This window comes from Globicephala melas, chromosome 12 (assembly GCF_963455315.2).
Source record: "Globicephala melas chromosome 12, mGloMel1.2, whole genome shotgun sequence".
Lineage (NCBI taxonomy): Eukaryota > Metazoa > Chordata > Mammalia > Artiodactyla > Delphinidae > Globicephala > Globicephala melas.
Genome location: NC_083325.1, coordinates 27,742,483 through 27,768,896, shown reverse-complemented (window position 1 = coordinate 27,768,896; position 26,414 = coordinate 27,742,483). Strand labels below are relative to the sequence as shown.

Sequence of the window (26,414 nt, the reverse complement as noted above, 5' to 3'; positions counted from 1 at the left end):
AAGGTAAAATAACAAAGAATTTTAAAAATAACAGAAGAATATCTTCATGACTTTGGATAGGCAAAGGTTTCTTTTAAAGGACACAAAAGCAGATGATTAAGCTTGATTAAAATTAGTAATTTTGTTCACCAAAAGAAAACTTTAAAAGAATGAAAAGGCAGGCCGCAGAGTGGAAGAAGATATTTGCTTATATATATATATATATTTAACAAAAGACTTGATTCCAAATATCTATCTCTATCTATACATAAATATTCTTACAAATTAATAAGAAAAAGATAGTAACCCAATGGAAAAATAAGGAAACCACTGGAACAGGCGCTTCACACAAAAGGGGATATCCAAATCGCTGATAAGCTTAAGAAGAGATGCTCAACTTGAACAGTCTTCAGGGAAATAAATGTAAATTAAAACAAATTTTGCTAAGGGTGAAATAGCTAGGGGATTTGAACCTAGGCAGTCTGTTAACCTCTCTTGCTCTATTTACTTATATGTAAATGGAGGATATTAATGTCTATACCCTCAGGAGCTTACAGTTTGAGGAGAAATAAGTGAAACAACAGAATATAGATAACTATGTACTGAAATACAGTGAATTATGTATGGAAAATCCAGACCTAGAGACAGTGACCATATTTTTTACCTAAAACTCAGCACAAACATACTTAACAAAATGGTCATACACCTTCCATCTTACAAGCTTTTTCTTGTTCTTTGTCAACTTCCCCTGATTCCAGGGTGCATGCTGTTATTGTAAATAGCCTCTCTCCTCCCCATAATAGCTAGCATGTAGCTAAAAACTCAATCTCATTCAACTCTTGTAAGAATCCCATTAGGTATGATTTTCTCACTTAAGAGACCATTCCCATTTTATAAGAAACTGAGGCTTAGAGTGAATAGGCCACTTATCTGAAGTCACAGAAAAGTTCAGTGACAAAGTTGGGATTTGAAGCCAGGTTTGTCCAACTCCAAAATCCACATTTTCCATCATCTTGCTCCACTGTTCCCTGACTGCATAAGCTGCTGTCTTTGTGGGCCCAAAAAAGTGGGTGTGTGTATCCAGGCTCACAAGGCCTGCTTCTGGTGCCTTGGCACTGCAGTCTGGGTGGGTCCTGGGTGGGGTGGGGGGGTAACACAGCCCCTCCTTCTTGGAGAAAAAGCTCCTCCAAAAGAAACACGTTGAGAAATGGAATGGTGTGTGTAAGATTTGGGAGTTATGGGAGGGGGGAGCATCTAGAACTTTCCAAATCCCAGTGGGTCTGACCTCACGTAAGACAGAGTCCTTCCCATCCATGCCCCATCCCTAGGGCTCTCATTCCTGTATCCTCATCTCTGACCCTGCGTACTCTGGTCAGAACACAGTAAGCCTAGACCTGGGATCAGATCGGACGCTTGCACATCATTTTGCCCACAATCTCACGTTCCAGGCTGCCTGGGGGGTTGCTCAGAAGGCAGGGCCGGTAGTTGCTGAATTAGGAAGTGGGGGAGGGCAGGAACCCAGCAAGGTTCCTCCAGCCCTTACTTTGCAGAACAGACAGGGCATGTTGGTGTTCCAAACAGCTGACACCTATGGACAATGCCACTGAACTGCACCTCGACCTGGTAGAGTGGTTTCAATGTTAGGCATTGATTTGGGGAGGCAGAATGCTATGGGAGCCTGGAAGGCAGGAATCCCTCAGAACTCTGCAATCACAGCATAGTGCTCACCGGCCAATTCTAAATGATTTACATGCATTAACTCATGTAATCACACAGCAACTCCATGAGGTACCTACCATCGTTATCCATTTTACAGGTGAAGAAATTCATACAGCAACTTGTAACTTGCCCAAGGACATGGGTAAATACTGATTATCCAACTGTAAAACTGGATACAAATGCCTGCCTTACACCTACATAATTCAGGTTTTGTAGGACATCAACTCTCATGCATTTGCAATAAATTAGTATTTCTTAATCTGGAACCATTAATGTTTTTACCCTTCTACTTTTTTGAATACAGGAAAGATTTTTCCAGTGGGCCCTAAGTAATGTGGGTGCAGAAAGTTCCTGGAAAGACTCAAAAGAAATTGGTAACTACAGCAGTGTCTCCAGTCAGGGAAAGGTGGGAAATTGACATTTCACAGTGGTTAAACAAGATATTTAAATTAATTTTTTTTTTTAATTTAGGGGCTTGCGCAGTCACAGGTGAGTGTGGCCAGGGGCTTCTGCTTCACAGACAGTGAGAGGATGAGCTAAAGCTTGAAGGCAAAGCTTAACATCCATCTACACTGGCAGGGTGGCTCGCCCAGGATCACCAGCAAGTCACAGCGAGCTCAGGGTCCTTTACCCGACAGCACGGGCTGGGGTTGGGGGTGGGATTTTTTTTAATGCGTAAGGAGGGAGGGCGCTGGGGCACACGGAGCTTTGGAACTTTGCGGGGTTGGTTGCGCCCGGGAGGCGGTGCCTGGGCTGCGGGAAGAAAAGGCCCGGCCAGTCCGGCCCCGCCCTGTCCAATTTAAGAGACCTCGCCGGCAGCGGCGGCTGTTCCTGGACAGCAAGGCTCGCTCCGTTATTTAAAGCAGGTGTCCTCACTCTCTTCTCGCGCTGCCCACACAGCCCAGAGGCCCCCGGCTCCCCTCCCTGCGCCCGTCCGGGCAAGGGCCGCGCCATGCCCAGCCCCGGGCAGCGAGGCTGCCGGCCGCCCGCTACCTCGGGCGCCCGGGTCCAGCGCCCGCGCTCCAGCTGCTCTCCCGCGCCCGCGTCTCCCGCGCCCGCGTCCCCCGCGCTGCCGCGCCGCTCGGCAGGCCCAGGCCCACCCCGTGCAACCGGACGCCTCGAGTCCTCCTTCTCTGTCGAGGCCATCCTGGCCAGACCCGACCGCCGTGCGCCCGCCATCTCCTCTCTGTCTGTCTCCGCCGGCGCTGCCGGGGGCCTCTGGACCGCGCCCGCCCGGCCTCCCGCTCCGGCTCTGCCCAGCGCGTACCCGGCTACGTGGCTGCCCGCCTACCTGAACGCGGGGCTCGACCAGCGGTGCCCCCAGCTCCCGGTGCTGCGGCTGCGCACCGCCCACTTTTGCGGCCTCCAGGGCCTCGGCGTCACAGGTACGAGGTGGCGGACGGCCGCGACGGTGGGCACAGGGTAGAGGAGAAGTCCCCGAGTTTGAGAGCCACACACTGTTAGAGTGGGTGGAAACGCTATGACCCTTGAGCCTGCCGTTGATACCGGGCGGAGAGAGGGACCCAGACCGGGTGGGAGGCTGCCCGGCCCGCCGCTGAGGTGGGAGAAGGTGTGTGTGGTGAGGCGGGTGCGGAGCGGGAGGTGAGGGCGGGCCAGAGGGGGCTCGGAAGACAGCTAGGACCAGCGCAGGGCTGCAGGGGGCCCAGCCCCGCGTCGCTGGACGAGGGATTGGTAGAGGCCCTTGCTCCCTCCCACACCCGCTTCGGATAATGCTTGGTGGCGCAGGCTCTTTCCCAAAGCGGCTCTCGTCGCGAACCCAGGGCCCGGTCTTAGACGGGAGAAGCGGATGCTGCCGCTGGTACCCTCCAGCGAGGAGCTGTTGGGAGTTAGCCGACGCGGTTACGGCTCTGCGCCTGCTTGCTTATAGCTCTTAGAGTGGTACCTTGGGGCTCTGGGTCCTTGGAGCGCAGTCACTTAAATCCCAGCGAGACTTTAACCATTGAGGTAACTTTCTCCTCTAGCATTAACATCCATCTACACGAGTTTCTGCCATCTTTGGCTCTCTGGTTCATGCATCTGCGTGGTTCCCATGAAGGAAAACAGAAGCAAAGTTAGTGCAAGCATTATTGACCCATACCAAGATCCTTGTAAGACAATCTTACCTGGTTCCTACTTCCTGGATTCCCCCCATCCTGCATCTCCTCAACTCCCTTCAGCTGGCATTTCTCCTAACCATGTGGGAGAGAAACACTGGTCTCCCAACCCCATCCAAATTCGTGCCATGAATAAGAGCCACAGCCCTCACTCCAAGCCACCTTTTTCTAACATCCCCACACACCTGAGGTTTGAATTGCAGTTTACGACTTTGTATATGGTTGTCTCATTTTCAAGTTAGTTTTTGCATGGGTATTACATCCATACAGTTCAAACTTCAAAATGTTAACTGAGATATAGTATGGAAAAGAGTTTCCTTTACCACTCCTGTCCCCCAGCCACCTGGTTCTCCCCACCCCGCAGGCAGCCAGACACCAGTTTCTTTATTCTTCCAGTGGTATTTTATACCTGCACACACGTATATATGTGTGAGAATAAATATATATATACATACATAAACACACACACATTCTTCTAACCCCCATACTAGACACACTGCTCTGCACCTTACTGTTTTCACCTGACCGTGAATCAGAGATTTTTCCTTGTAAGTCCATGCAGAGCTTCTTTGCCACAGAATGGTCCATTGTTAGGATGTACCATATTTTAAATCTGGCCCCATTGATTGTTCTTCATAGTTTTCTATTAATGCTTATGTTTATGGTAAGCCAGGTGAGCCCAGTGGTTTGGGTCTTGGGCAGCCAGGCCTCACTCCCTTCACTGGGGCAGTTTCGTTTGCCAGCCCTGGAGCCTCCCCAAGGCTAGTGGGAGCTGAGCAGTCTTAGCACTGCACTTGCCAGGCCTCTGTCTGGAACACTTCCCTCCAAGCTAGCCCAAGGGCTTACTTCCTCACTCCTTTGGAGTTATGACTCAGGTACTGCCCTCTGGCAGACCAATCTCCATCTCTGCTGGCCCACAGCTCTATGAGCTGAAAAGCACCCTTGTGTGCATTAGAAAAGGTTACCCCCTAACTTCAAGCTGGCACAACACCTTGTCAGGCAGGAAGAATTGGCCTGTGGAGAGTGGTCAGAATTTCAGACTCCACTTACCCTCTCAGCTGGGTACCTGTGTGCAGGGCACAAGCTATACATAGTGGCCCTGTTCAAGTGTCAACTTAGTGAGGTGCCTACCTTTCTAAAGATACAAACTATCCCCCTCCCCCTCCCACACACTTAACCCTGTCCTTCCCTGCTTTATTCTTCTCACTAGTGCTAATCCTTTTCTGACATACTCAATATTTTACTTATTTGCCTTTTTTTTACTATTAGGGATTTTCTGTTTTGTCCTGGAACCATGCCTGAAACATAGTAGACATTCAAAAAGTTGAATGAACAAAAAGGATGAACCCTCACTCTTTGTTCAGAAGCAGGTCTCTTCTCTGCTCATCCCATAGGGTTTTCCTGAAGTAGCCAAGGAAAGGAAAGGAGAGATGGAGGTTTGGCAGCTCCTCTTAGGGCCAAAGATTATGCCACTCACTTGAAGAATAATGGAGCCCGAAGCGGTCTCACAACACTGTCCCTTCTTTCTCATTTGTTTTACTTCTGCACAGTCTCTTCCCACCCTGCCTTCTTGCTGTGTTACCTGGCCAAGGGTAAGACAGGGCAGTGGAGCTGTGAGCTTGTTCTCTCTCCTCTAAGATGAGAAGCTAAGGGGTTACTGGCTAACCTCTCCTCCTGCTAATTGCTCTTCAGGCTTGGAGCTGGCTCACTGCCTAGGCCTCTGGGGTCCCCGCAACTGGGCCCAAGCTCAGGACCTTCAGGACACTGAGAGATCCCAAAAGAGGGTCCGAACCATGTTTAACTTGGAGCAGTTGGAAGAGTTGGAGAAAGTGTTTGCAAAACAGCACAATCTAGTGGGGAAGAAGAGAGCCCAGCTGGCAGCCCAGCTCAACCTTACAGAGAACCAGGTGAGAGCAGGGACTCCTGTGGGGCCCGGGCTGTACCTAGGGACAGATACTACTCTCTCAAAGACCCTGAGTTGGGGCTGGGAGGAATTTATAGGCCTTCATCCTCTGTGCCATGCCGATGGGGGAGACAGGCCCTAACCACTGGCACACTCCCTTCCCTATATGTTGAGAAAAATAGTCCTATTTGAAATCACATTATGGAAACAACACATGGTGTTAATCTAGAACTTTATAATGTAATGTCTTCATGCTAAATAAGGAGCTGACAGTGAAATTAAGTAGGTATTCAAGGGACTAAATATTAAAAATAATAAACATTCCCTTGACCTCATATTCCCCTCTGGCTACTGCATCATCTCTCTGCTCTTTTCAGAGGCAAACCTATCAAGAACTGGCTATGTTCTCTGTATGTCCTCACCTCCCATCTACTCCTTAACTCATTGCATTGTGAATTCTTTACCTACCATTTCACTGAACCTTCTCATCAAGGTCTCTAATGTCCTCCATGTTGCCAAAGTCAGCAGATGCTTTCCTTTCCTCATCTTACCCCACCACTCAGTACAGGCAACCACTCCTTCTCTTAGGAAATACACTCTTCTCTTGGCTTCCAGACACCACACTCTCTTGGTTTTTCTCCTGGCTTTTTGGTCCTTTCTTCTTGGTTGCCTTTGTAGGCAACTCTTCTCTTTGTGACCTCGAATTTTCCTCCCTAGCTGATTTAATCTATCCCCATGGGTTTTAAATACTATCTGTAAGCCAATGACTCCCTAATTTTTATCTTCAGCCCACCTTTCTTTCCTGACTTGTACATCTAACTACCTTCTTGCGGCCTCCACTTGGATGTCTTGTGGGTAGCCATTTTAAACTTAAGTCAGAACCTCAATTCTTGATTTTTTTTTCTCGCCATATCTCTTCCTTTTCCCACACATGGCACCACCGTCACCCAGTTGCTCAAAACACTTAGTCATCCTAGATTCCTCTTTCTCTCCCACTTCCAATCCATCAGCTAGCCTTTTCACTTCTACCTCCAAAATACAACTGGAATCATTTCATTTCTCTCCATTGCCCCCAGTTCCAAATGGGACTGTTTTTCTCATCACACAGGGAAGGGAGTGTGCAGCCCCAGCTCTCACTAGATCCCTGCAATAGTCTCCCCAGCTATCTCCCCAAATCTGTTTATATCCATTCTTCACACAACTGCCAGATGTGCAATTTACTTGACATGTAAATAGGACTGTGTTTCATCCCACTTAAAAGCTCAAAGTTGACACTTCTAACCCATGGCCTTCACAGTTTCCCTTCCTTTGCTTTCCTCTCTCAGATGTGCCTGCCATGCTGTCCTCCTTTTTGGTCCTCAGACGCTCCAAGCTTGGTTCCCCTGCCCTGGCTTGCTTTTTTCTCTGTTCCCATCGGGCTGGCCTCTTATCCTCTGAGCCTCAGCTTAAGTGCTGGTTCTTCAGGGAGGCTCAAACCCCTGTTCATACCCCCTTTTGTGTTTATACATTTGTTTCCATGTTTGTTATTAGTCTCCCTCCACTGGACTATGAGCTCCATGAGGGCAGAGATCATGCCTCTACTGCTCACTATTATCACCGTCACCTAGGGTGATGCCTAGTTCATATCAGGAGCTCAATAAATATTTGCTGAGTGAATGAGTGGTGACTGGCATTAGAGGGAAGGGTGTGCTTCCCTTAGAATGAAGAGTAAATTTTGACCAGAGAGGAGTGGGGACTGTGGGAATGGGGGAAGCAGTGGGAACTGCTGGTCACATTCTGATCTCTTCTCACTGCCTCAATTACAGGTGAGGGTCTGGTTCCAAAACCGCAGGGTTAAGTATCAGAAGCAGCAAAGGCTGAGACTGCCAGCTGCATCTGCCATGGCTGCCTCCCCGGATGAGCCCTCCAGCAGCTCCAACACCACCATCCAGAGAGAAGATGCAGAGTCAGGAGTGGACAGCTGAGGACTGGGACAGAGGCTCAACCCAAGCTGTTTGGGCTAGTTCTTCCTGGGGGCACCAACTGGACCTCCCTGTTCCAATTTTTAATGAAGAGCTTGTCAGGTCAAAGGGCATCAGGGGAATCTGAACTGTCAAGCAGGGGTCCCCCTTTCCTATATCTACCCCTGGGAGCTGTAATAATGCAAATGGTCATGGGTACAGACTTTGGCCTTCAGCTGTCCTTGGCTAAGTTACCGAACTTCTGAAGTTTTTTTCCCCACCTGTATAATGGGTATGTTGATAACGTAGACCTCCCAAGACTGAGATGATGTCTGTAAAACACTTATAGTGTGCCAGGCTCAGTACTAAGTGTGCAGTAACTATTAAGGCTTATAGGCCCCCTTCATCTGTGGGAGTAATACCTCACCCCTGGCTTCTCCAGGGATTAATCTTTGCCTGGCCTGGCTGTAGACGAGAGAGGGCCTCCTTGAATCAGTATATGGGCCTAGAAGACTTCGCCATTGGAGATGGTGGAGTTGAGAGCAAAGAAGGAAGGGCAGACCATTTAGCCCATTTCCTCTCCCAGAATTTACCAAAGTTTTCTTATTTTGTCTGAAATGTTAACACTCTCAGAAGGAGCTCAGGCCCAGCTGCCTCCTTGGAGCAGACATGCTACCCTGACCACCATCTTTTTCCGTCTACCTACTTGACTTGACCCCCTATCCATCTTCATACAGAGAGATTTAACTCTGCCTTTGCCAAAACTGGCATTTTGTCATAAACTCTGCTGTATTATTATTCCCCTGCTTCACAACCAGTTCTCATGGCTCCCGTTCCTTCCCAGGAATCTACTTAGTTTCTTTCCAAGAAGCGTAGCTGATAGCCTACTCTTGTGAAGCCTGCCACCAATATTTCCAGAGCTAATTTCTCTAGCACTCCACATTCCCTGGCGGGCTTCCGTTGAGGGTATTCATTTAGAATACAGAATGACTTCTGGGTGTTGAGATGAACTGGTGGAAGGAGGACTGCCCTGCCACCTGGTGGTGAGAGAGGGCATGGTCCACACTGCTCTCCAGAGTTTTCTGAGGGAGGGAGAAAAGGCAGGGAGCAGGGGTGGCCTTGGGAAACCACCTGCCGCCAAGTCAGTTGACCATCGCCTCCAGGACCAAGCTGCAGCTGGAGGGAGGCCAGGGTCCAGCTTCAAGAACCCTCCTGTTCCTGTCTTCCGGGAAATCCTTCCTAATGCTGGACCCAGTCAGCTCTATTAAAGGAACACAGCTACATTTGCCTCTTCCGGGAATCATGGGCTCACTTTTTTTTCTTTTTTTTTTTAAATCACCAGCAGTGACCTATTCAGCAGTTACTGTGCTCTATCAAATCCCTAAATGTCACCATGAGACCGCAGCAGATGCAGACACAGGTCCCTTTTCAAGTAGCACGGAATCAATTGGAGGACGAGAGAACAAACTGAGACATGGTGGTCAGGCCTGGCTGTGGGGACAAATGTTCAGGTCAGTCCTGAACAAGAGAATAGATCCCTCTCCTGTTGTCAGGACAATGAGAATCTGCAGACTCACTTCTGCATACAATTTCACGGGTCCTTAGACCTCCAGCACCCCCAGGCTACAAGGTCCCTACGCCCTGAAGAGTCTGAGGAAGACACATGTCCAGCTTGATCTTTCGTAGGACAGTTTGTCCCGCTGCCAGACTGCCTACGGAAATAGGAAATCTTGCGCCGGACTTTGTAGGATGGATAGGTGGGGGTAAGCTAGTTCTTCCCTTCAGGTTGAGGGCCAGAGAGGATAGCAGTAAGTCAGCCCGTTGCTGTCCCACCCCATGACTGGGTCCAGAGAGCGCTTTACTCAAGATGGACCACTGGGTGGCAGAAACAACAAACACAAACGTGAACTCGGATACAGGTACACAGATCAAAACTACACGCACACACAAGCTCTGGTACTGGCCACGAAGATAGAGACAGAGGCAAAACTGCGCAAAGGCAGGCCCAGCTACACCCAGTAAACGAACTACTTAACCTACAGATACATAAACCAAAAAGATCCAAATTAAGACCGGCTAGCGCGCAAACCCTCGCAGCCTCGGGGACGCTCACGCTGGGGTCGGGGCCAGTGAGGGGCGGGGCCTCCCGGGTCGAGGCGGGGTCAAGGGTCAGCAGGCGGAGGCACGCCCAAGATGGCGGCCTCCATGTGCGACGTGTTCTCCTTCTGCGTGGGCGTGGCGGGCCGAGCCCGGGTAGCCGTGGAAGTCCGCTTCGTGAGCAGCGCCAAGGTGAGGCCGCGGCGGACCGTGCCGGGGTCCCCCCACTCGGCCCGGCCTTGGAGACAGCCCCACCGGACCCCATGCCTGGAATCTAGAGGCTCCTCTGCCGCTCGGGCGCTGCGGCCCGTTCCCGGCTCGGGGCCCGGGGGCTACCTGTCCCCGCGCGCAGGGTTCCGGGGCGGTCATGCGGTGGGCCCGAGCCCGCTGAGTTTCCGTGCGCGTCACCTGCCCCCGTGGAATCGGGCCTTTCCGCCAGTGGGGCCGGGGAGCGCCAGGCCGGGGGACATTACTGCTGGGTCCTGGGAGCTTTGGGCGGGACGTGCTGGGCAGGGGGAGCTGCGGTACAGAAAGGCCTGGGTCCTCAGGGAACTTTATGAGTGAGATTTGGGTGGGGGTTGAGGGAAAAGGCCAGGACACTTCACGAAGGGGCTTGGAGTGTTAAGGAGTTTGGACCGAAGCCCGTAGTAGCATTGAAGGGTTTAAATCAAGAGGGTGACATTTTGTTGTTTTATTATCGTGTTTTAGAAGTTCGTTGTAGAAAAAAAAGCGCATGTAAGGAAAGAGAAGGTAAAACACTCAGAATCTATATTTGTGCAAATATATGCATATTAAAACTATTTTTAGAAACTGCTTTTTGATGCAGCAGTAAATATTTCAATATCAATAACGCTACATATTAATTTTTAAGAGTTGAGTAATAGTCTGTTTCATGGGAGGACCACTGTTCACTCAACAACTGCTCATTTATGGACCCTTATGTTGTATCTTGTTTTTTATCTCTGAGGTCAAAGATATTGGAGCTCAGTGTCTGTGCACACATCCTTTTGTTCTCACCAGCACTGAGTATTTTCTTTCTTGGATATCTTTGCTGGTTGATTTGTGCAAAATGATATCGCTTTGTTCTCATTTATATTTGTTTACTAATGAGGTTGAACAGTTTGTCATGTGTAGTGGCTGTGTGTATCCTTGGTCCTTGCCCTAGATGTCAGCCTTCTAGTCATCTGTCTCCTGCTCTCAACATCATCCTAGTCATCCAGTTCCCGAACCCAACCTTCCATTGTCCTCTTTTCACTCCAGAGGCATCTGGAGTGTTCCTCTCTTCCCGTGGTAAATCAGCTCCCATATCCTTGGCCTCCTCAGCTGCCCACAACTCCATCTCTACCCCAAGGCCTCCAGTGCTCTTCATTGGTTCACAGTTTGATGGTGTCTCAGTTCCGTCGCTCCTAGCCTGCAGAGATACTCACCTTTACTTTCACTTCACCCCTATCTCTCAGGCCCCTCCTTGTTTTACTTCTTCCCTCTTACTTCATCACTTCAGCCACTCTCCTTGCCCAATTGTCCAGCCCTAGCCTTCTATCAAAACCCCAGCTCTGGAAGAATGAGTTGGCTTCCCTCTTCATGCCTACATCATCTGCTGCTGCAGAAGAATCACATACCCAGACCTGGTGACAAGATGGCTTATCCTGGGCTTTTTGCCTCTACATTCATAAAGTGAGATTAGTTTGTGATTTTTTTTTTCCTTTATGGTATCTTCCTTAGGTTACCACATCAAAATTATGCTTGTTTGTTTTTTAATAGAGAGGCTTTCCATTTTTTCTCTGTTATTGGATAGTTTAAATAGCACAAGAATTACTTATTTGGTTTGAGAGAGCTCGCTCATGAAACCATATAGACTAGGGGTCTCACATGGGGGTAGTTTTTGACCACTTTCTCTATTGCCTCTATGGACATTGGCAGGAATGATTTCCAAAATTTTACCAATTGCTATGCCAGGGACATGACCAGTCAGAACAGAAACCTGACCAAATATGGTAGATGTCAACCAGGATGCTGTACTAATGCACATCAGGCAGGTACTGGCATTGCAAGTCTGTCTTGGCTTGGCTTTCTTCCTTTTGAATTCACTTTTGGCACTTGATATTTTTCTAGAAAATAATTTAATAAAGAATTAATTTACTACATAGTCTTAGATATTTTGGTACAATCTTTTTTTTTTTTAAACTTGAACTTTTCAAATTGGAAATAAACTTTGCATAGTTTGTACCCTTTCCATTCAGGTTCCGTTCTCTCCAGTCTTCTTGGTAATATGAATTAGAGTTGTTTTTCTTGAAATACTTTATATGTTTGGGGGATAAGTGGTTTCACAGAGGAACAGCTCTGATTCTTCCCTTTGCTTTACTAAATATTTCCTACATTTGGTCCTCCAGAAGGAGGGAGAAAGAGATCAATATTTATTCAATATTGAGATTTGAGGTTGTCAGAAGTAATGTGGATAGCTGTCCATATCTTCTTGTCCCACAGAGGAAGGCCAGGTTTTCATTTTGCTGGGTGGCTCCCAGGGGCTACTAGGCATGGAGGTGGGCTTCTAGAAAGACAACCAGGCTGCATCCACGGCTTTGCCAGTGGTTTTGTTCCAGCTGCCCCACTGTACCATATTAGAGCTCCCAGAGTTATTCACAGGATTGAGATGTGTGGCTCACGGGGTGCTCAGGGCCTGTCCAGGTCTTTACATCCTGCTGCTGATTTTGGGAGGTGCCCCTGTCTATCCAGAGTGCCAGTGCTAGAAGGAAACCGGGAGCTACCCAGGAGGCAACGTGACAGGACATTTCACTGCTGTGTCAATCATTTCCTTTCTATCTCTTTTCATGACAGTTCACTGTTGGCAGGGGCACCACTCCTCTGTAGAGTGGGAGAAAGTGCCCAGGTGGGCCAGTAACTGCCTAGGTTCTGAAGCTGTCTCCTGCGTCCCTTTGCACATTTGAGAGATGGCAATTCAACAGTTTTCTCATCCTTCATCCTGTACATATCCACAGTGCTTTAGACCAGTATTTCTCATTTAATGTGCATATGAATTGCCTGGGTATCTGCAGCTGATTTTAACAATGCAGATTCTGATTCAGCAGGTGTGGAGTGGGGCCTGAGATTCTGCATTTCTAACATCTCCCAGGCAATACCCATGCTGCCCAGTCCATCACTTCACTTTGAGTAGTAAGGAGCTAGAGTTCATGAAATTCCTTCACCTGTGTTATATCACTGCATCCTGGAAACTACCTGATAGGTATTATTATAATACCCACTTTTCACATGGTAAACAGATGCAAAAAAGTGAAGCAACTGGCTCAAATTTTCACAGCAAGTTAGCATTAGGACTGGTGCTAGGATTAGTCATTCCTTTCAGTGTAACACCTGAGAACTTGTTGGGTACCAGGTACTATGTATGCTAGGTGCTGTGAGTACCCAGCTGACCAGGGAAGAAGGGCATATACTCCTGCATAGGCCTCTCCCTCCCGTGGTGTAGGATTTCTATGCAACCCTGAGGAGCAGCATCACGACCAGGATCCTGGAGGGGCATGTGGGTGACTCAGAGAAGGCCGCCCTGTACCAGTTCCTGGTACTGGAGGCTCCAGCCTGCTGTGAACCTTGGCCCTGCTCTGGCCATCCTAAAAATTCTCTGATTAGTCTGACATGGCTGATGTGGTGGCTCTCTTCCCATCCCAAGCCCTCTGCTCTAGACAGGCTGGTAGAAGTGCGACTGAAACTGGGCAGAGCTGCGTTTCCAGAGGAGGCAGTTATGGAGGGTGCCGACCATGCTCCGTGAACCCTCCTGAGGCAGAGGCCTCTGATGAGAGGGAAGCACGTGGGGGTGAGGGGCCCTTGAAGCTATGTCCTCTGTCTCTTCTTATGGCCATCCTATTCTTCTCTGCCCTCTTAGGGAAAGGGGTTGTTTGCCACACAGCCGATCCAGAAGGGGGAGACCATATTCATCGAACGGCCCCTGGTGGCTGCACAGTTTCTCTGGAATGCACTTTATCGCTACCGAGGTGAGCACATCTCACCTACTCCTGAGGGCTGTTGGGCCCAGCAGCCTTTGCGCATGGAAGAGAGTACGTACATCCCTACCGGCTGCCATCTCTAGGACTCCAGGTGTTGGGAGGAAAGTGCGTCTTCCCTTGGAGAGCTGCACCTGAGAACCATGCCTCTGTCTAATCTCAGGCCATTTGGGGCTGTGAGCCTGCTGCAGAGAGGTTCTTCCAAAGTGCTCCTTGGGGGAGGACTGCTGGAACTCAGTGTGGCCTATACTCTAAGGTACTAGATGTCGTGCTGAAGGGCTCTGTGCCAAAGTGGAGCCCTCTACCAAGTGGAGACCCCATGCCCCTTGGTCAATAAAGGCTGTGTTAGGGGTCAGAAACAAATAGGACGCTCTTAGCTTTGCCAGTCACATGCTTTTTTCACACTTTTCTTGGGCTAGAGAAAAATCTGTGAAAGGAGGGTCACTCGGCTCCAGAATGTGGGGAAAGCCCAGTTTGGGGGCTGGGTGGGGAACCCCATAGACTAAGTCCCATCAAGAAGCAGAGAGAGTCTGCCGGGAGGAGTGGGGACTCCGGAGAGGGAAGAAGGCATCATCTATAATGCGTGTGAAATACATTCATTTAACATATTCATTCACTCACTTCTCATACTTTTATTGAACACCTTCTCTGAGCTAGGTGCTATACTAACTCTGGGCATATTGCTGTGAAAAGGACAAATGTGGCCCCTGCTCTCAAGACACTTAATTGTCAACATCTGGCTCTCTCCCCCAGCCTGTGACCACTGCCTTCGGGCACTGGAGAAGGCAGAGGAGAACGCCCAGAGACTGACTGGGAAACCAGGCCAGGTTTTGCCTCACCCTGAGCTGTGCACTGTGCGCAAGGACCTGCACCAGAATTGTCCCCACTGCCAGGTGAATATCCCTGGGGGCTAAGCTGAAGTCCTCTCTGGGGAGACAGGAGTGAGGACAGACTTGGTCATGGCCCTTGAGAGCCCGAATGTAGGGAAAGACATGAAAAAGACATTACTGTGCCAGTTTCATCCTCTGTTCCAGTCCCATTGTCTAGAAAATAGGCTTGGTGGGAGCTTGCCCTCTTCCTAGGAGCCTGGCAGGGGCCCTTCCCTGTACCTGAGAAGCAGTCTCTCCTTCCCACGTTTTTACAAGCCTGGGTCAGGTGCCCCTCTCACATGTCTCCAGAGCACTGTATGCTTTTTCATCTCACAATACCACTGACTACTGCTTAGGGGCTGTTTGTGGAAGGAGTACAGTTAGAGGAGGTGAGACCACATGGGTGTCTGTGCCTCACCCCACTGCCAGATCCTAGGGTGCTGACCTCCACCTCCCCCAACAGGTGACGTACTGCAGTACAGAATGTCTGCTAGCCGCAGCTGAGCAATACCATCGGGTCCTGTGCCCAGGCCCCTCCCAGGATGACCCCCTGCATCCTCTCAATAAGCTACAGGAGGCATGGAGGTAGGTAGCATTTCCTCTCTTCTTTCCTTTATCCTTCCCTCCCTGCCTGCCATCCCCACGCTTAGTGGATGCAGCCATCTTTGTTAAGTTACCACCCCCTAGATTTTTCCTCCATTCTTAGGACTAAACTATCACCCATTCCCCCTGCCTTAAATCTGAGCCGCCAGTCCTACCATTCTCAGTATTTTACACACTCCCAGGAAGAGCCCCATGAAGCCCATAGGGATATAAAATCCTGCCCAAGTCCTTGCCAATGACTTTCTCTCTTTGGTTATAAATGAGATTGGTAGGAAAGATTCTCTGTAGTAATCAGACTGGGCTTCCCTGAATTCAGCTACTGGGGAGGGAAGTTCTAGGCCAAACCTTTTTCTTTCTCCCCAGGAGTGTTCACTACCCCCCTGAGACTGCAAGCATCATGTTGATGGCCCGGATGGTGGCCACAGTGAAACAGGTGAGCCCACCTGATCTTCTCAGGGAAGCTGACTCCGGCCTCATTCAACCCTTGGCCTCAGTTTTCTTCTCACCTTAACACTCTGGCTTGGATACAGAGTTCCTTCTGGGCTTCCCAAAGGAGAGCTGCTTGCTGTGTAAACCTTAGGAGTAGCTAACCATAAATCTAGCAGGGGACATGGGGGCTCATCTTGCCTGTGGTCTGTGATCTATGGATGACTTCCTGTGCAGCAGCAATTCATATATAAGCACCACCTTTTCAGGATTGTGCCTCTTAGATAAAGCGAGAGAAGCCACTCTGACCCCTTTAGTGTTGTTGCTCGTCAGCCTCATCCTCCTATTTTCCCAAGTGTCGTGAACTGGCTAGCTTGGCACCAGCTGGGAAGATGGTTGGGTGTGGGCAGGGTGGGCAGGAAGGGTCTACTTAGAAGCTCATGTGTGATGGTGTTTCTCAGGGCAGGGGTTTTAGAATGACAGCTTACTCCTCTCACGTGGGCAGGAGTGGCAGTAAAGAGGAGGGTGTCTGTGAGTCCATGTGTGCACATGCATGCGTGAGCATGTGTGAACCTGACCCTGAAGTATATTTGTTCACTGCAGGCTAAGGATAAGGATCGTTGGATCAGGCTCTTCTCCCAGTTCTGTAATAAAACCGCCAATGAGGAGGAGGAAATTGTCCACAAACTCCTGGGGGACAAATTCAAGGTTGGTCTCTCCACATGACCCTCCCACCCCCCCAGTAGCCTGGGGATGTCCATGGCTACCTAAGGGAAGCTCCACATTTGCTGCCTTCCCAGCCACAGGAAGAAGTTAGAGCCTGGGTCCAAAAATCTGTTCAGAGACTTGTATTCCTGCCGCTATTTAACTTCATGACCTAATGTGGACTTAAAATTGGGAAGTGGGGTGATGACAGAGGACAGAAGGGCTGGGTGCCCTGATGTGGGAAGGCAGGACCCCATGATAGGATAGCAGTGGGTGAATCAAGTGTAATGGAAAGTGAAGGGCTGGGGGTTCCACAGGGTCAGGGAGCGGTGTGAAACAATTTTAGTTGCCAATGTACTGAGCACTTGCTTCAAATCAAAGAACTATGCATTCTCCCTGAGAATAGCAGACTTCCATGCAGGAGCTGCCTGAAGGTGGAGGTAGGTGTGTGAAAGGGCGCTGGGGTGGGCCTTCCTGCACTGAATCTGAGGAAAGGAGGGGGAGGGTCAAGCTGGTCTGGAGGCTGGGGCAGGGAGCCTGGAGGGTGGTGGTGAGGACAGACATTTTAAGCCAGGCTGCCTCCGCCCTGCTGGTACAAGGGCTAGAAAATAGGGAGGAATTTGGGTTTGCTACCCTGGGTTGGAACAGGCCAGTAGACTGCCAAGTCTCTTGCAGATAAGGATTCTGTGGCTTTCCTTTGCCCCCAGAGAAAGCTCGGTCTGCAGAGCTCACCCTTTTCCTTCCCTTATATGGTCTTATGGGCCCTGCCTGGGTGCTAATGGGAAATCCCCAGGGATGCAAGTCTCTCCCTGCTTCCCCTAAACCAGGGCCAGCTGGAGCTTCTGCGGAGACTCTTCACAGAGGCCCTTTATGAGGAAGCACTCAGCCAGGTGAGTGTGGGGAAGGTGGGACCAATGGCCTCCCAGTCACTCCAGCACTCCAGGAGCAACCAGGTCAGCGTCTCCTACTGGGACAGCTAAGCCAGAGCAGACCTGGTCTTCTGGAGTTGGGATGGGACTGACTCACAGCAAACTTCCTCAACAGGAAGAAAAGCTAGTGGCTGTAACCTGAATGCTCTTCTCCCTTTTTCCCCACAGTGGTTCACTCCGGATGGATTCCGGTCTCTCTTTGCTCTTGTTGGGACCAATGGCCAAGGAATTGGGACCAGGTTAGGAGAGAATGTTCCAGAGCTGTTGGGCTTGTCCCTCAGGGCTGGGGTGGGAGATTGACTGAGGAAGGTAGCCACATCTCTTTTCAAGACTAGGGTGGGGCAGGGTGTGACTCTGGCCAGAATGCTGGACTAAACTCAGTGGTGGGGGTCAGAAAGATTGAGTCTTGGGAGCACTTAGTCTGTTGGGGAAGGACACACCCACCCACCCCCACCCTCTCCCTGGAGAAAGAAATGGACTTAACTTGCTTGGAGTGGGGGAGCCCTGTGAGCTAGGCCTCCTCCTCTCCAACCATGGCTGCCTGGGACCCCCAGCTCCCTGAGCCAGTGGGTGCATGCCTGTGACGCTCTGGAGCTGAAGCCTCAGGACCGTGAGCAGCTGGACGCCTTCATTGACCAGCTGTACAAGGACATCGAGACAGGTTGGTGAGATGGAGTCTTGGCCTCACCCAACTTTGGAGACATCCGTCAGTTAGACAGTGGACAGTCTTCCCCCAGGGAGCTCTGAGTTCGTGGTTGGGGAAGGTAATTCCTGTGTGCCTATGGGAAGCTTCAGATCTGTTTGCAGGACATACACAAGAAATGGCTCCGCCATCCGTGCGGAGGCTTGATGCTGGGGGTGGGGGAGGGCTGGACAGTAAGGTGGTACCATTTATAGGAAAGCAAGGCTTGTGCCTCAGAGAAGCAATTTCAGGTAAAATAGTAGTGATTGGGTGGCAAGACAGTGGAGCCAGTGCCTGTCCTTATTAGCCTAGTTTCTTTTTCCCACCTATAAAGTGGATGCAATAACATCTGCATATTACTGTCTTACAGCAACTGGTGAGTTTCTTAACTGTGAAGGATCTGGCCTCTTTGTGCTGCAGAGCTGCTGTGAGTCCCAGCATTGAGAAGGGGTAGCCCCACAGCTGCAGTTCATCTCTCTTGGCCCCTTCTGGGCTGGTAGAGTTGAGTCTAGGAGTGGGGTTAGGGCTGAGCCTCCTGGGGATTTCCCCTCAGCCTTCTCCTTCTATTATTTTTCATTCATTTATTGGACTCTTGTGCCTTGATATAAAAGCTTCCAGTGGGCTAGGCCCAGTGCTGAGGCAGGGCACAGAGCTCTGATTCTTGCAAAGGGAAGCCTGGGTTTTGCCCCACCACTGCCCTGTGAGCTTTGGTAGGAGAGTGTTGTGATAGCCCGGGAGGAGCTCAGGCTGGAAGGCAGTCTTATCAGCACCTGATGGAGCGGGCAGAGCCAGCTCAGACTGTTGTCTTTTCCAGATCCCAGCCTCCCACCCTCTGCTCTCCTCACTGCAAAACCTTCCTCCCAAGCTCTGGGGACACTACTCCTCCCAAACTGGGCTCTCAGAGGGCCTGGCTCAGCTGTTACCAGACATCCAATAACAGACAGGACTGAGTTAAGTGGCCTGGCACGGGCATCCCTTTCACAGCCCTGTCCCTCCGTTTGTGAGACACTGGGAACACATCTGAGGATCAAGTTGACCAGTGAGGAGAGAAGGGGCAGTCATGGCAGGAGGGGAGGGGAGTGATGCGGGATTGCATTAGTGCCTGTGCTCTTCAGGAAAGAGCACTGGACAGGGATATAGGAAACGGGTCCCAGGACCTGCCTAGCCCTAGCAGGGATCAGAGAACAAGGAAAGATGGGACCCAGTGCTCTGCACAGTTAAGGCTGTTATTTTTATTAGTCAACAATCCTCATTACCTGCCTCTCATGACCCAGGCAATCACAGCTGTGTCCCCAATGCAGAGACCTCCTTCCCAGAAAACAACTTCCTTTTGCATGTCACCGCCCTGGAGGATATTAAGCCAGGAGAGGTGAGGGGGCCAGTAGCTGTCGGGGTGGGTGGGCAGTGGGCCTTGCAGGTTCTCTCCAGGAATTGGGAGCAGCAGTGGCTACAGTCCCAAGTTCAGGCTGTTGGGTTGAATCCCCACATGCTCCAGGACATGAGTCTTCCCCATGAGTATACTCTAACCCCACCCCACTTCAAAAAATAACTCCAGAAAGCGTCAGAGCAGTGTTTCAGAGACAACTGTGTGCCTCAGTTCTTGTCCCCAGCTATCTTTTGATCAAGGAATCTGCAGCATCTAAGGAAGCAGGACATGGCCCTTTGTGGCTTGGACTGTGGGGTACTAGTGTGGGTGTGGGGTCCTGGCTCTTAGAGCTGTGCACGGAGCCTGACTGAAACTTCTTTCAGGGCAAGTAGCTTCACACCAAGATAACCTCTGCCCCAGCCACAGACCTTGGCCATGGCCCAAGGCCAAGCATAGCCCCCTGTCTCAGACACAGATTGTGAAAGCCTCATAGTGGCCTCTGCTGTGAGCACAGGGGAATGGATCAGGGTGACCTGCGCCTTCGCTGAAGGGCAGCTCCGGCTCCTGGGGATGGGGCAATGGTTGGACATAGGGCAGAGGTTGGGGAGGCCCTAATCCCATCTGTTAGAAGCACAGACTGTCAGAGCCCACCTCTCTTCTGCCCGTTAGGAAATCTGCATCAGCTACTTAGACTGCTGTCAGCGGGAGCGCAGCCGCCATAGCCGCCACAAGATCCTCAGGTGCCAGCTGGGGGTGTGGTGGGAAGCTGGGCTCTGGGCTTCTCCGTGCTGGTGGCTGCCTGACTTTGTACCCTCACCATCATCCCCCCCAACCCTCTGCAGGGAGAACTATCTGTTTGTCTGTTCCTGCCCCAAATGTCTGGCAGAGGCTGATGAACCCAACATGACCTCTGAGGAGGAGGACGATGAAGAGGATGAGGAAGGAGAGCCGGAAGATGCTGAGCTGGGGGATGAGATGACTGATGTGTGATGTCATCCTGCCTGCAAGTGGTCCTACCCTAGACCCTGCCAGAAGAGGGGGCCTTCCCCCAGAGCAGAGGCTTGGAAGGAACTCCCACTCCTGTTGCCTGCTTTCCCCCCATGCCAGCTCTGTTTCTTCCAGAGGGTAAGACAGGCTGGACCCTAGGCCCTCCACCTCCCGCCAGACCTCATGCCCAGGACACTGCTGTTGAGCGGCTCAGGCTCTGCGCTGTCACTGAGCCTCTCAGAACTGGCCTCCCCCTGAGGTATGGGTGTAAGTGGCTGGAACCAAGGTCAGGGCCTAACAGTGTTTCTTCCCCTTGGCTCCATGGCCCCACTTACTCATCCACCTAAGGCTTCACCCTTCTCAACTCACTGTTGGGGGGGTGGTGGTTGGGTCACAAAGTGGCAACCTGCGAACAGCCTGACTCCATTGAAGAAGAGAGGGGGTTAGACACCCTTACCCTCTTCCCCACTAGCACAGCTGGGAGAGGCAAGAGGGAGGAACTGGGCCTCCAGAGCACCTTCCTAAGGCTTTCTGTGGGGGACACTGAACCGGGGGCATTACCTCCCTCTGCTCACCTCCCCACACCCACCATTTAGACATCCGGGGAGTAGAGAATCTCCCCAGACCCCAGAATCTGTCCTTATGCCTTGCCTCTCAGGCCCTGGCACAGTGCCTGGCCTCACAGGGTGTGGAAGAGGTCTCTGCCTCCCTTGGGAGGGACATCATGACCCCTTCCTCCCACCTTCCTCCCACTGAGGACTCTAGCAGCATGGCTGAATTCTGGGGGATGAAAGGCCTGTGCTCCGTAATTTAGGATGTCCTAGAATCTTCTAGAGCATGGGTCAGTGAGGGGCTCTCCTAGTCTCAGTCTCCATCTTTAGGATCATTTAGGAACACTGAAGTCTTCCAGAAACCTAGGAGAGCTAGGCTAGATACTCAGATTAGCCCTGACTCTCTCCCTCTCCTCCCCAGATTAGCACTACCCCTTACTCTTGGGTTGGAAGCTGTGGAAATTATAACCTATCACCTGCAATTCCTTTCTGCCTACCTTTCCTGAGGGGCTGCCACATGCCCCTGCTGAGGGATCCCAGGGAGGGCAGGTGCCGCCCCACAGGCCCTTTCCTGCATCGTGAGCCAGGTGGAATCTGCCTGTCTGGCCTATTGGGTTCTTAATCCTTCGCAGTAGCCAGCACCCCCTCCCCACCCGCCCACTGTTCTCAATAAAATATGAGTGGTGACAGGCCTTTGCAGGAATGCTTTGTGGAGAATGGCTTGACAAGCTGCTCCAGGAAGGCAGCAGTCACATGGGTGGTGCAAAAGTGCATAGGATAGAGCAGGTGACTGCAGGAGATGGGAGCTGCAGCTCCCCAGTTTGGGTTCATCCCTGGTCTTGCCTATACTCTGCTGTGCAAATGTTTCTAAAGTCCAAGAGCAGGGCTCTTCTGAGGTCCAGTGTGGATCCTCAGTACCAGGCTACAAGATGAGGCTTTTGCTCAGGGACTGAACTACAGCTTCCCAAGTTTTTGAGCAGGAGGCTGTTGTGATCCAAGATTAGCAATCTGAGCACTGGTCCTACAGGGCCTTGGGCAAGTCATGTATCCTCTCTGGGCCTCAGTTTCCTCCCTTCAAAACAAGAGCATGGGACCAGATAAGTGTTTGAAGGCCCCTCCCACCCCTGTGTACTTTCACTCTAGGACACAGTTACAACCCTGATGAGAGGCTTTATTGCTAAAAAGTCAGTGAGGGTTTATTATGTAGTCCTCAAACACCAGCTCCTTATACCATTCCAGCAACTGCTGTGAAAGACCCTGGGTGGGGAGGCTGAAGCCAGGTGGGATGTGACAGGTCTCAGATGGCTCTCAGACCACCTGCTGTTGGCCCCTTTAGTTCCAGACCCTAGCCCATAAGACCTGGGGCCTGGGTCTTGCCTCTTCCCATAGCATGAGACACCTTAGGAGCCCGGGGGGGGAAGGCCAGTGGTGTGTCTTCCTTTAACTTAGCCAAGGCCCAAGCCCTTTTCCTCTGCCTGGCTCCCCCAGTCCCCAAATGCTATCCCCAAGTCCCAAACAGCAGAATTCCTGGATTTTCCCCTTCCCAGCCCAGAGTTGCTTATGGCTGGAATGTGGGACCAACTCTTCTACCAGAAGGTCCAGGGTGGTTGCAGCAGCTCAAAGGTGGGGATGCTGGTGACATTGACTGGGATGGAAATGATGGCCCATGGCAGCCCATGCTGTTCCAGGGAGCGGCGGATCATGTAGCTGGGAGAGCATGAAGAGAGGTGGTGATGGTCACTTTCCTGACACCCCATTCTGCCCCACTGTCCCCATCACTCTGGGAGTTCCAGAGCCTGAGGACTTTTTTGGCCCTCCAACCAGGGCATCCCAAGATGAGGCTTGTGGGTAGGGACTGGTGATTGCCCTTGACCTCCCCGAGTCATGGCACCCAGCTTGGTGCTGATACAGCCAGAGACAAAGAGCCCTCACCCATCTCGGCCAAGCAGGAAGAGGGCGGGGATGTCAGCTGTGCGCTGGGTACTGTCTTGGATCATCTCCACGTAGAAGCTGTCATTGTCAACTGCGTTGTCAGAGATGATCACTGCCCGCCCACCGTGCTCCTGCACCACCCGGGTCTTGGAGAGGAAGGAGCAGCCCCTGGAAGAGGTGGTGATGAGACCAAAGGAAAGGCAGGGTCCTAGCTATCCGTTCCCCAGACCACCACCCTGGGAAGATGAAAGGAGGACCTTGGAGGCTTTTTGATAAAGGCTCACAAGTAAATGGCCAAAGGCTTGGATAATCTTAAGATGTTTCTTAAAGACCCTTAAAAAGATGAATTATTTAAAAGCAGCTATTTCAAAGCATCACCACCAACATTGATCTCAGAATCTACCCTATGCCTGCCTTCCCCTTGTGCCCATGCCTGTCCGCTCCTTACCCCCTCTCCACCAGAGCGATCTGGTCCTGGATGAAGAAACCGTTGCTGAGTTCCCCGCAGGCCTCTGAAGGTTCAGCAGGGACAAGGTGAATCTGCTCATACCTTGTGTGCTGAAAGACATTTAGACAGGTGAGAGTGTGGGAAGACACACCTGCTTTAGGACTGGGCTGACCATCCCATCTTATCAGCTTCTCACAAAGTGTGAGGGAAATGAGGAACGATTTCTGTGTACTGGACACTTGAGCATTTTTACTTAATTCTCACAAAGGTCTGTCTACTCCTATCCCACCCTGCCTTTCCCAGACATAGGAAGGGAAGTTGGTATGGACCCAGAGAGGGGAAGTAACTTGCCTTGAGTCATGTAGTTCAGAGGGGGAGCTAGCAGAGCCCTTGGTTTTTCACTACTTCGTGTCCCTAAGAAGATAGCTTTTCCCTCTGTGGTGCCCAGGTCTGTATTATACCCAGAGGAATAGCTGGAAGCCATTCCTGGCTTTGTAGCCCCTGGAAGACAGCTGGATTCTGCCCCCTTCTCTGTCCCAGCACTCAGGTATGGGTTGAAGCCATGAGGGTCACCTCGGCTTAGTGCGGGGAATGTGGAGACAGGATCAGAGATGAGGGGGCCTCCCTGAACTTACAAAGATACCACCAAAGTCCTTGGCAGGCGTGGCAGTAAAGATGTATCGAATGTCCCCAGGACTCAGCACTTGAAAGTACAAATAATCATGGATGCGTAAGCCTGAAAGGTAAAATGTACAGGTGAGAAGGCTCAAGGGAAAAAAGCTGGTTCAGGTTCAGATCATGGACCCCATGCCTTCAGTGGGGCTGGTTAAGGTCTGGACCCAGAGACCCAGCTTCAGCCAGTTGGGTCCTGCAGGTGGGTAAGATAGAGGTCTCTGCCCTGGAGAGGATAGAGTTGATGCAGACAGAGTTAGTAACCCCAGAGATTTACAGCTGCTGCTGTTGCTGCTTACACAGGTGAGCCAGGAAGACATAGCTCCAGTGTTAACCTCTCTGAGGGTTAATTCATTCATCTTTGCTCTGAAGCAGACTTGGGAATTTCAAGATGGAGATGTGGTAGCCTACGTATAAAGCAACTCTCACCAAAACTTAAAAGTTGACTCTGGTTCCACTGCCATCCTCCTAGTCCAGCCACTATCATTTCTTGTCCTGGCTGTTGCAGCTTTTTAACTGGTCTTTTTTTTTTTTTTTTTTTTTTTGCGGTACGCGGGCCTCTCACTGTTGTGGCCTCTCCCATTGCGGAGCACAGGCTCCGGATGCGCAGGCTCGGCGGCCATGGCTCACGGGCCAAGCCGCTTCGCGGCATATGGGATCTTCACGGACCGGGGCACGAACCCGTGTCCCCTGCATCGGCAGGCAGACCCTCAACCACTGCGCCACCAGGGAAGCCCTAACTGGTCTATCTTAGCCTCCATGTTTGCTCCCTACGGTCCATTCCCCCAATAACTGCCAGGGATTTTCTTAAAACATCTTAAAGCAAATATGATCATGTCACCACTTCAATACCCTTCAACGACTTCCCTTTGCACTTAAAATCAAAACTGTGGTCTGCAAGGCCCTGCTTGATCTGGCCCTCCAACTTCATCTCTTCCTATGTTCAAGCTACACTGCCCTCCTTTCAGTTTCTTCACATCTCCAAGGCTTCTTGCAAGTTCCCTCACCCTACCCCCACCTCTACCCCTTTATATGGCTCACTTCTATTCATCTACTAGGTCATAACTTAAATGTCACTTAGGGAAACCTGCCCTGTGACTGCCCTCCCCTTATGCCCATTCAAAATGTACTTTTTCTCCAATGACACTTCTAACATCATTTGTAATTATACAGTATTTGTAATTTTTTGTTTATTGTCTATCTCCTGCACTAGGACAAGGGCCTAAGTTTGTAACTTCATTCAATACTGTATCCACATTATCTAACATAGTGGCTAGGATACAGTTGGTGCTCAAAAAGGTTGTTGAATGAATGAACGGCTATTTCCAGCTCTACTGTGTTGAGGAAGGGAATTGCCAGAATAACCAGATATTTCTGGGGTGTGGATCTCTTTAGCACCAAAGTCTAATGATTTACCTGAACTTGAGTCCCTGGTTTCCTTAGCCCAGAGAGACTGAGGAATGTGAAAAGGTGGAAGCTGCTGCCACAGGTCTGTTAGTCAATCAACAAACTATCAAGTCGCTACTGTGTGCCAGCGTTGGGATGGATTGTGGCTTTTGCTGTCCTTTTCTACTGTCCAAAATCAGCCACCCGGTAGAGCTCCACTGGCTTGGCACTGGGCTACATATATGGCCTTTTATCCTGGGAGTGAAGACTTCCCATCGGGTACAGATACACTCCCAAGGAAGCTTTCCTGGATTAGCACTAAGCTTCCCCTCCTCCCCACATACATCTTTGCCTGGCCTTTGCATCTGCTGCTCTGTGTAAATCAAGTGTAGGTATACACATGTGCTCACGTACGTATATGGGTGTATGTTTATGTTCTCGTGTAGGTGCAAACAAGTTGGGTGTGTACGTATGTGCTAGTGCCTGTGAACCCACGTGTAGCAATGTGTGGCCCCGTTTACGTATGTGAGTGCTCACGTATCTCCAGCTTGTAGTATCGCTAGTTGCTCCTTGTTCCTCGCCCCCTTCGCCACCTAAGTCAGCGCTAGTGGGGGTAGAGGGAGTCTTACTTCGACGTGGGGGGCTGAGGACTCACAGCCCAGTCTCAGGCCGCACACAGTTCATGTCCCTCGGGAACCACTACCCACCCACTCCAGGCGCCCGTCTCTGAATCTGCCCTGCTCCGAATTCGCGGGGTCCCCAAGGTGACCCGTGGCCCCCGGCCCGAGCCGGGCTTAAGCTGGACCGCCAGCCCCACCCTGAAGCGCAGCCCCGCCCGTTGCCGCTCACCGTGGGCCGCGACGCACGCGGGGAGCCAGAGCACGAGACAACACCAGCCCGCGGCGCCGGGGACCATCTCCAGGGCCCGGCCCGGCGCCGCGCTTCCTCCAGCCGCCCTGCTGCGCGTAGCTCGCCGGACTTCAGCCTGACAGCTGCTCTGGACTCCCGCCCCCAGACCCGCTTACGCCGCCGGTTGGCGCACCGGAACGAGGCCCAGGGCTGATTGGTTCTGACGCCTGCTCGTGTAGCCACA

General features: G+C 51.1%; 3 protein-coding genes across 5 annotated transcripts; 2 read left to right on the top strand and 1 right to left on the bottom strand.

The window, feature by feature from the left end:
* The first annotated feature begins 2,650 nt into the window (after positions 1-2,650).
* On the top strand, positions 2,651-8,905 carry NOTO (notochord homeobox). Its single transcript, XM_030877562.2, has 3 exons — positions 2,651-3,083; positions 5,505-5,719; positions 7,521-8,905. The coding sequence occupies exons 1-3, from the start codon at positions 2,651-2,653 to the stop codon at positions 7,677-7,679; spliced, it is 807 nt and encodes a 268-aa protein (XP_030733422.1). The 3' UTR covers positions 7,680-8,905.
* A 919-nt stretch (positions 8,906-9,824) lies between these two features.
* On the top strand, positions 9,825-24,449 carry SMYD5 (SMYD family member 5). Of its 3 annotated transcripts, none has more exons than XM_060309289.2 (13): positions 9,825-9,944; positions 13,648-13,756; positions 14,519-14,658; positions 15,098-15,219; positions 15,601-15,670; positions 16,267-16,371; positions 17,196-17,258; positions 17,466-17,536; positions 17,852-17,958; positions 18,350-18,406; positions 19,254-19,348; positions 20,015-20,085; positions 20,232-24,449. In XM_060309289.2, exons 1-13 carry the CDS (start codon positions 9,849-9,851, stop codon positions 20,236-20,238), a joined length of 1,113 nt encoding a protein of 370 aa, XP_060165272.1. In that variant the 5' UTR covers positions 9,825-9,848; the 3' UTR covers positions 20,239-24,449. The 3 variants fall into 3 exon arrangements, with proteins under 3 accessions (XP_060165272.1, XP_030733430.1, XP_060165271.1); XM_030877570.3 differs by having other exon boundaries at positions 20,188-24,446; XM_060309288.2 differs by lacking the exon at positions 18,350-18,406 and having other exon boundaries at positions 20,188-24,447.
* Positions 22,034-26,326, bottom strand: PRADC1 (protease associated domain containing 1). The gene is made up of 5 exons (XM_030877574.2): positions 26,171-26,326; positions 23,899-23,999; positions 23,264-23,373; positions 22,816-22,983; positions 22,034-22,590 (listed from the first exon to the last, which is right to left on the bottom strand). The coding sequence occupies exons 1-5, from the start codon at positions 26,235-26,237 to the stop codon at positions 22,470-22,472; spliced, it is 567 nt and encodes a 188-aa protein (XP_030733434.1). The 5' UTR covers positions 26,238-26,326; the 3' UTR covers positions 22,034-22,469.
* Positions 26,327-26,414: the final 88 nt, after the last annotated feature.

What these genes read in the sequence shown, in the direction of transcription:
- NOTO (XM_030877562.2), top strand. Translation starts at nt 2,651, where the DNA reads ATGCCCAGCCCCGGGCAGCGAGGCTGCCGGCCGCCCGCTACCTCGGGC. An exon ending in CCAGGGCCTCGGCGTCACAG is followed by an intron (nt 3,084 to 5,504) that starts GTACGAGGTGGC and finishes ATTGCTCTTCAG; the next exon opens with GCTTGGAGCTGGCTCACTGC. An exon ending in TCAACCTTACAGAGAACCAG is followed by an intron (nt 5,720 to 7,520) that starts GTGAGAGCAGGG and finishes CCTCAATTACAG; the next exon opens with GTGAGGGTCTGGTTCCAAAA.
- SMYD5 (XM_030877570.3), top strand. Translation starts at nt 9,849, where the DNA reads ATGGCGGCCTCCATGTGCGACGTGTTCTCCTTCTGCGTGGGCGTGGCG. An exon ending in GTACAAGGACATCGAGACAG is followed by an intron (nt 17,959 to 18,349) that starts GTTGGTGAGATG and finishes ACTGTCTTACAG; the next exon opens with CAACTGGTGAGTTTCTTAAC. An exon ending in AGGATATTAAGCCAGGAGAG is followed by an intron (nt 19,349 to 20,014) that starts GTGAGGGGGCCA and finishes TCTGCCCGTTAG; the next exon opens with GAAATCTGCATCAGCTACTT.
- PRADC1 (XM_030877574.2), bottom strand. Translation starts at nt 26,237, where the DNA reads ATGGTCCCCGGCGCCGCGGGCTGGTGTTGTCTCGTGCTCTGGCTCCCC. An exon ending in CGCGTGCGTCGCGGCCCACG is followed by an intron (nt 24,000 to 26,170) that starts GTGAGCGGCAAC and finishes TTTACCTTTCAG; the next exon opens with GCTTACGCATCCATGATTAT. An exon ending in AGGACTTTGGTGGTATCTTT is followed by an intron (nt 23,374 to 23,898) that starts GTAAGTTCAGGG and finishes AATGTCTTTCAG; the next exon opens with CACACAAGGTATGAGCAGAT.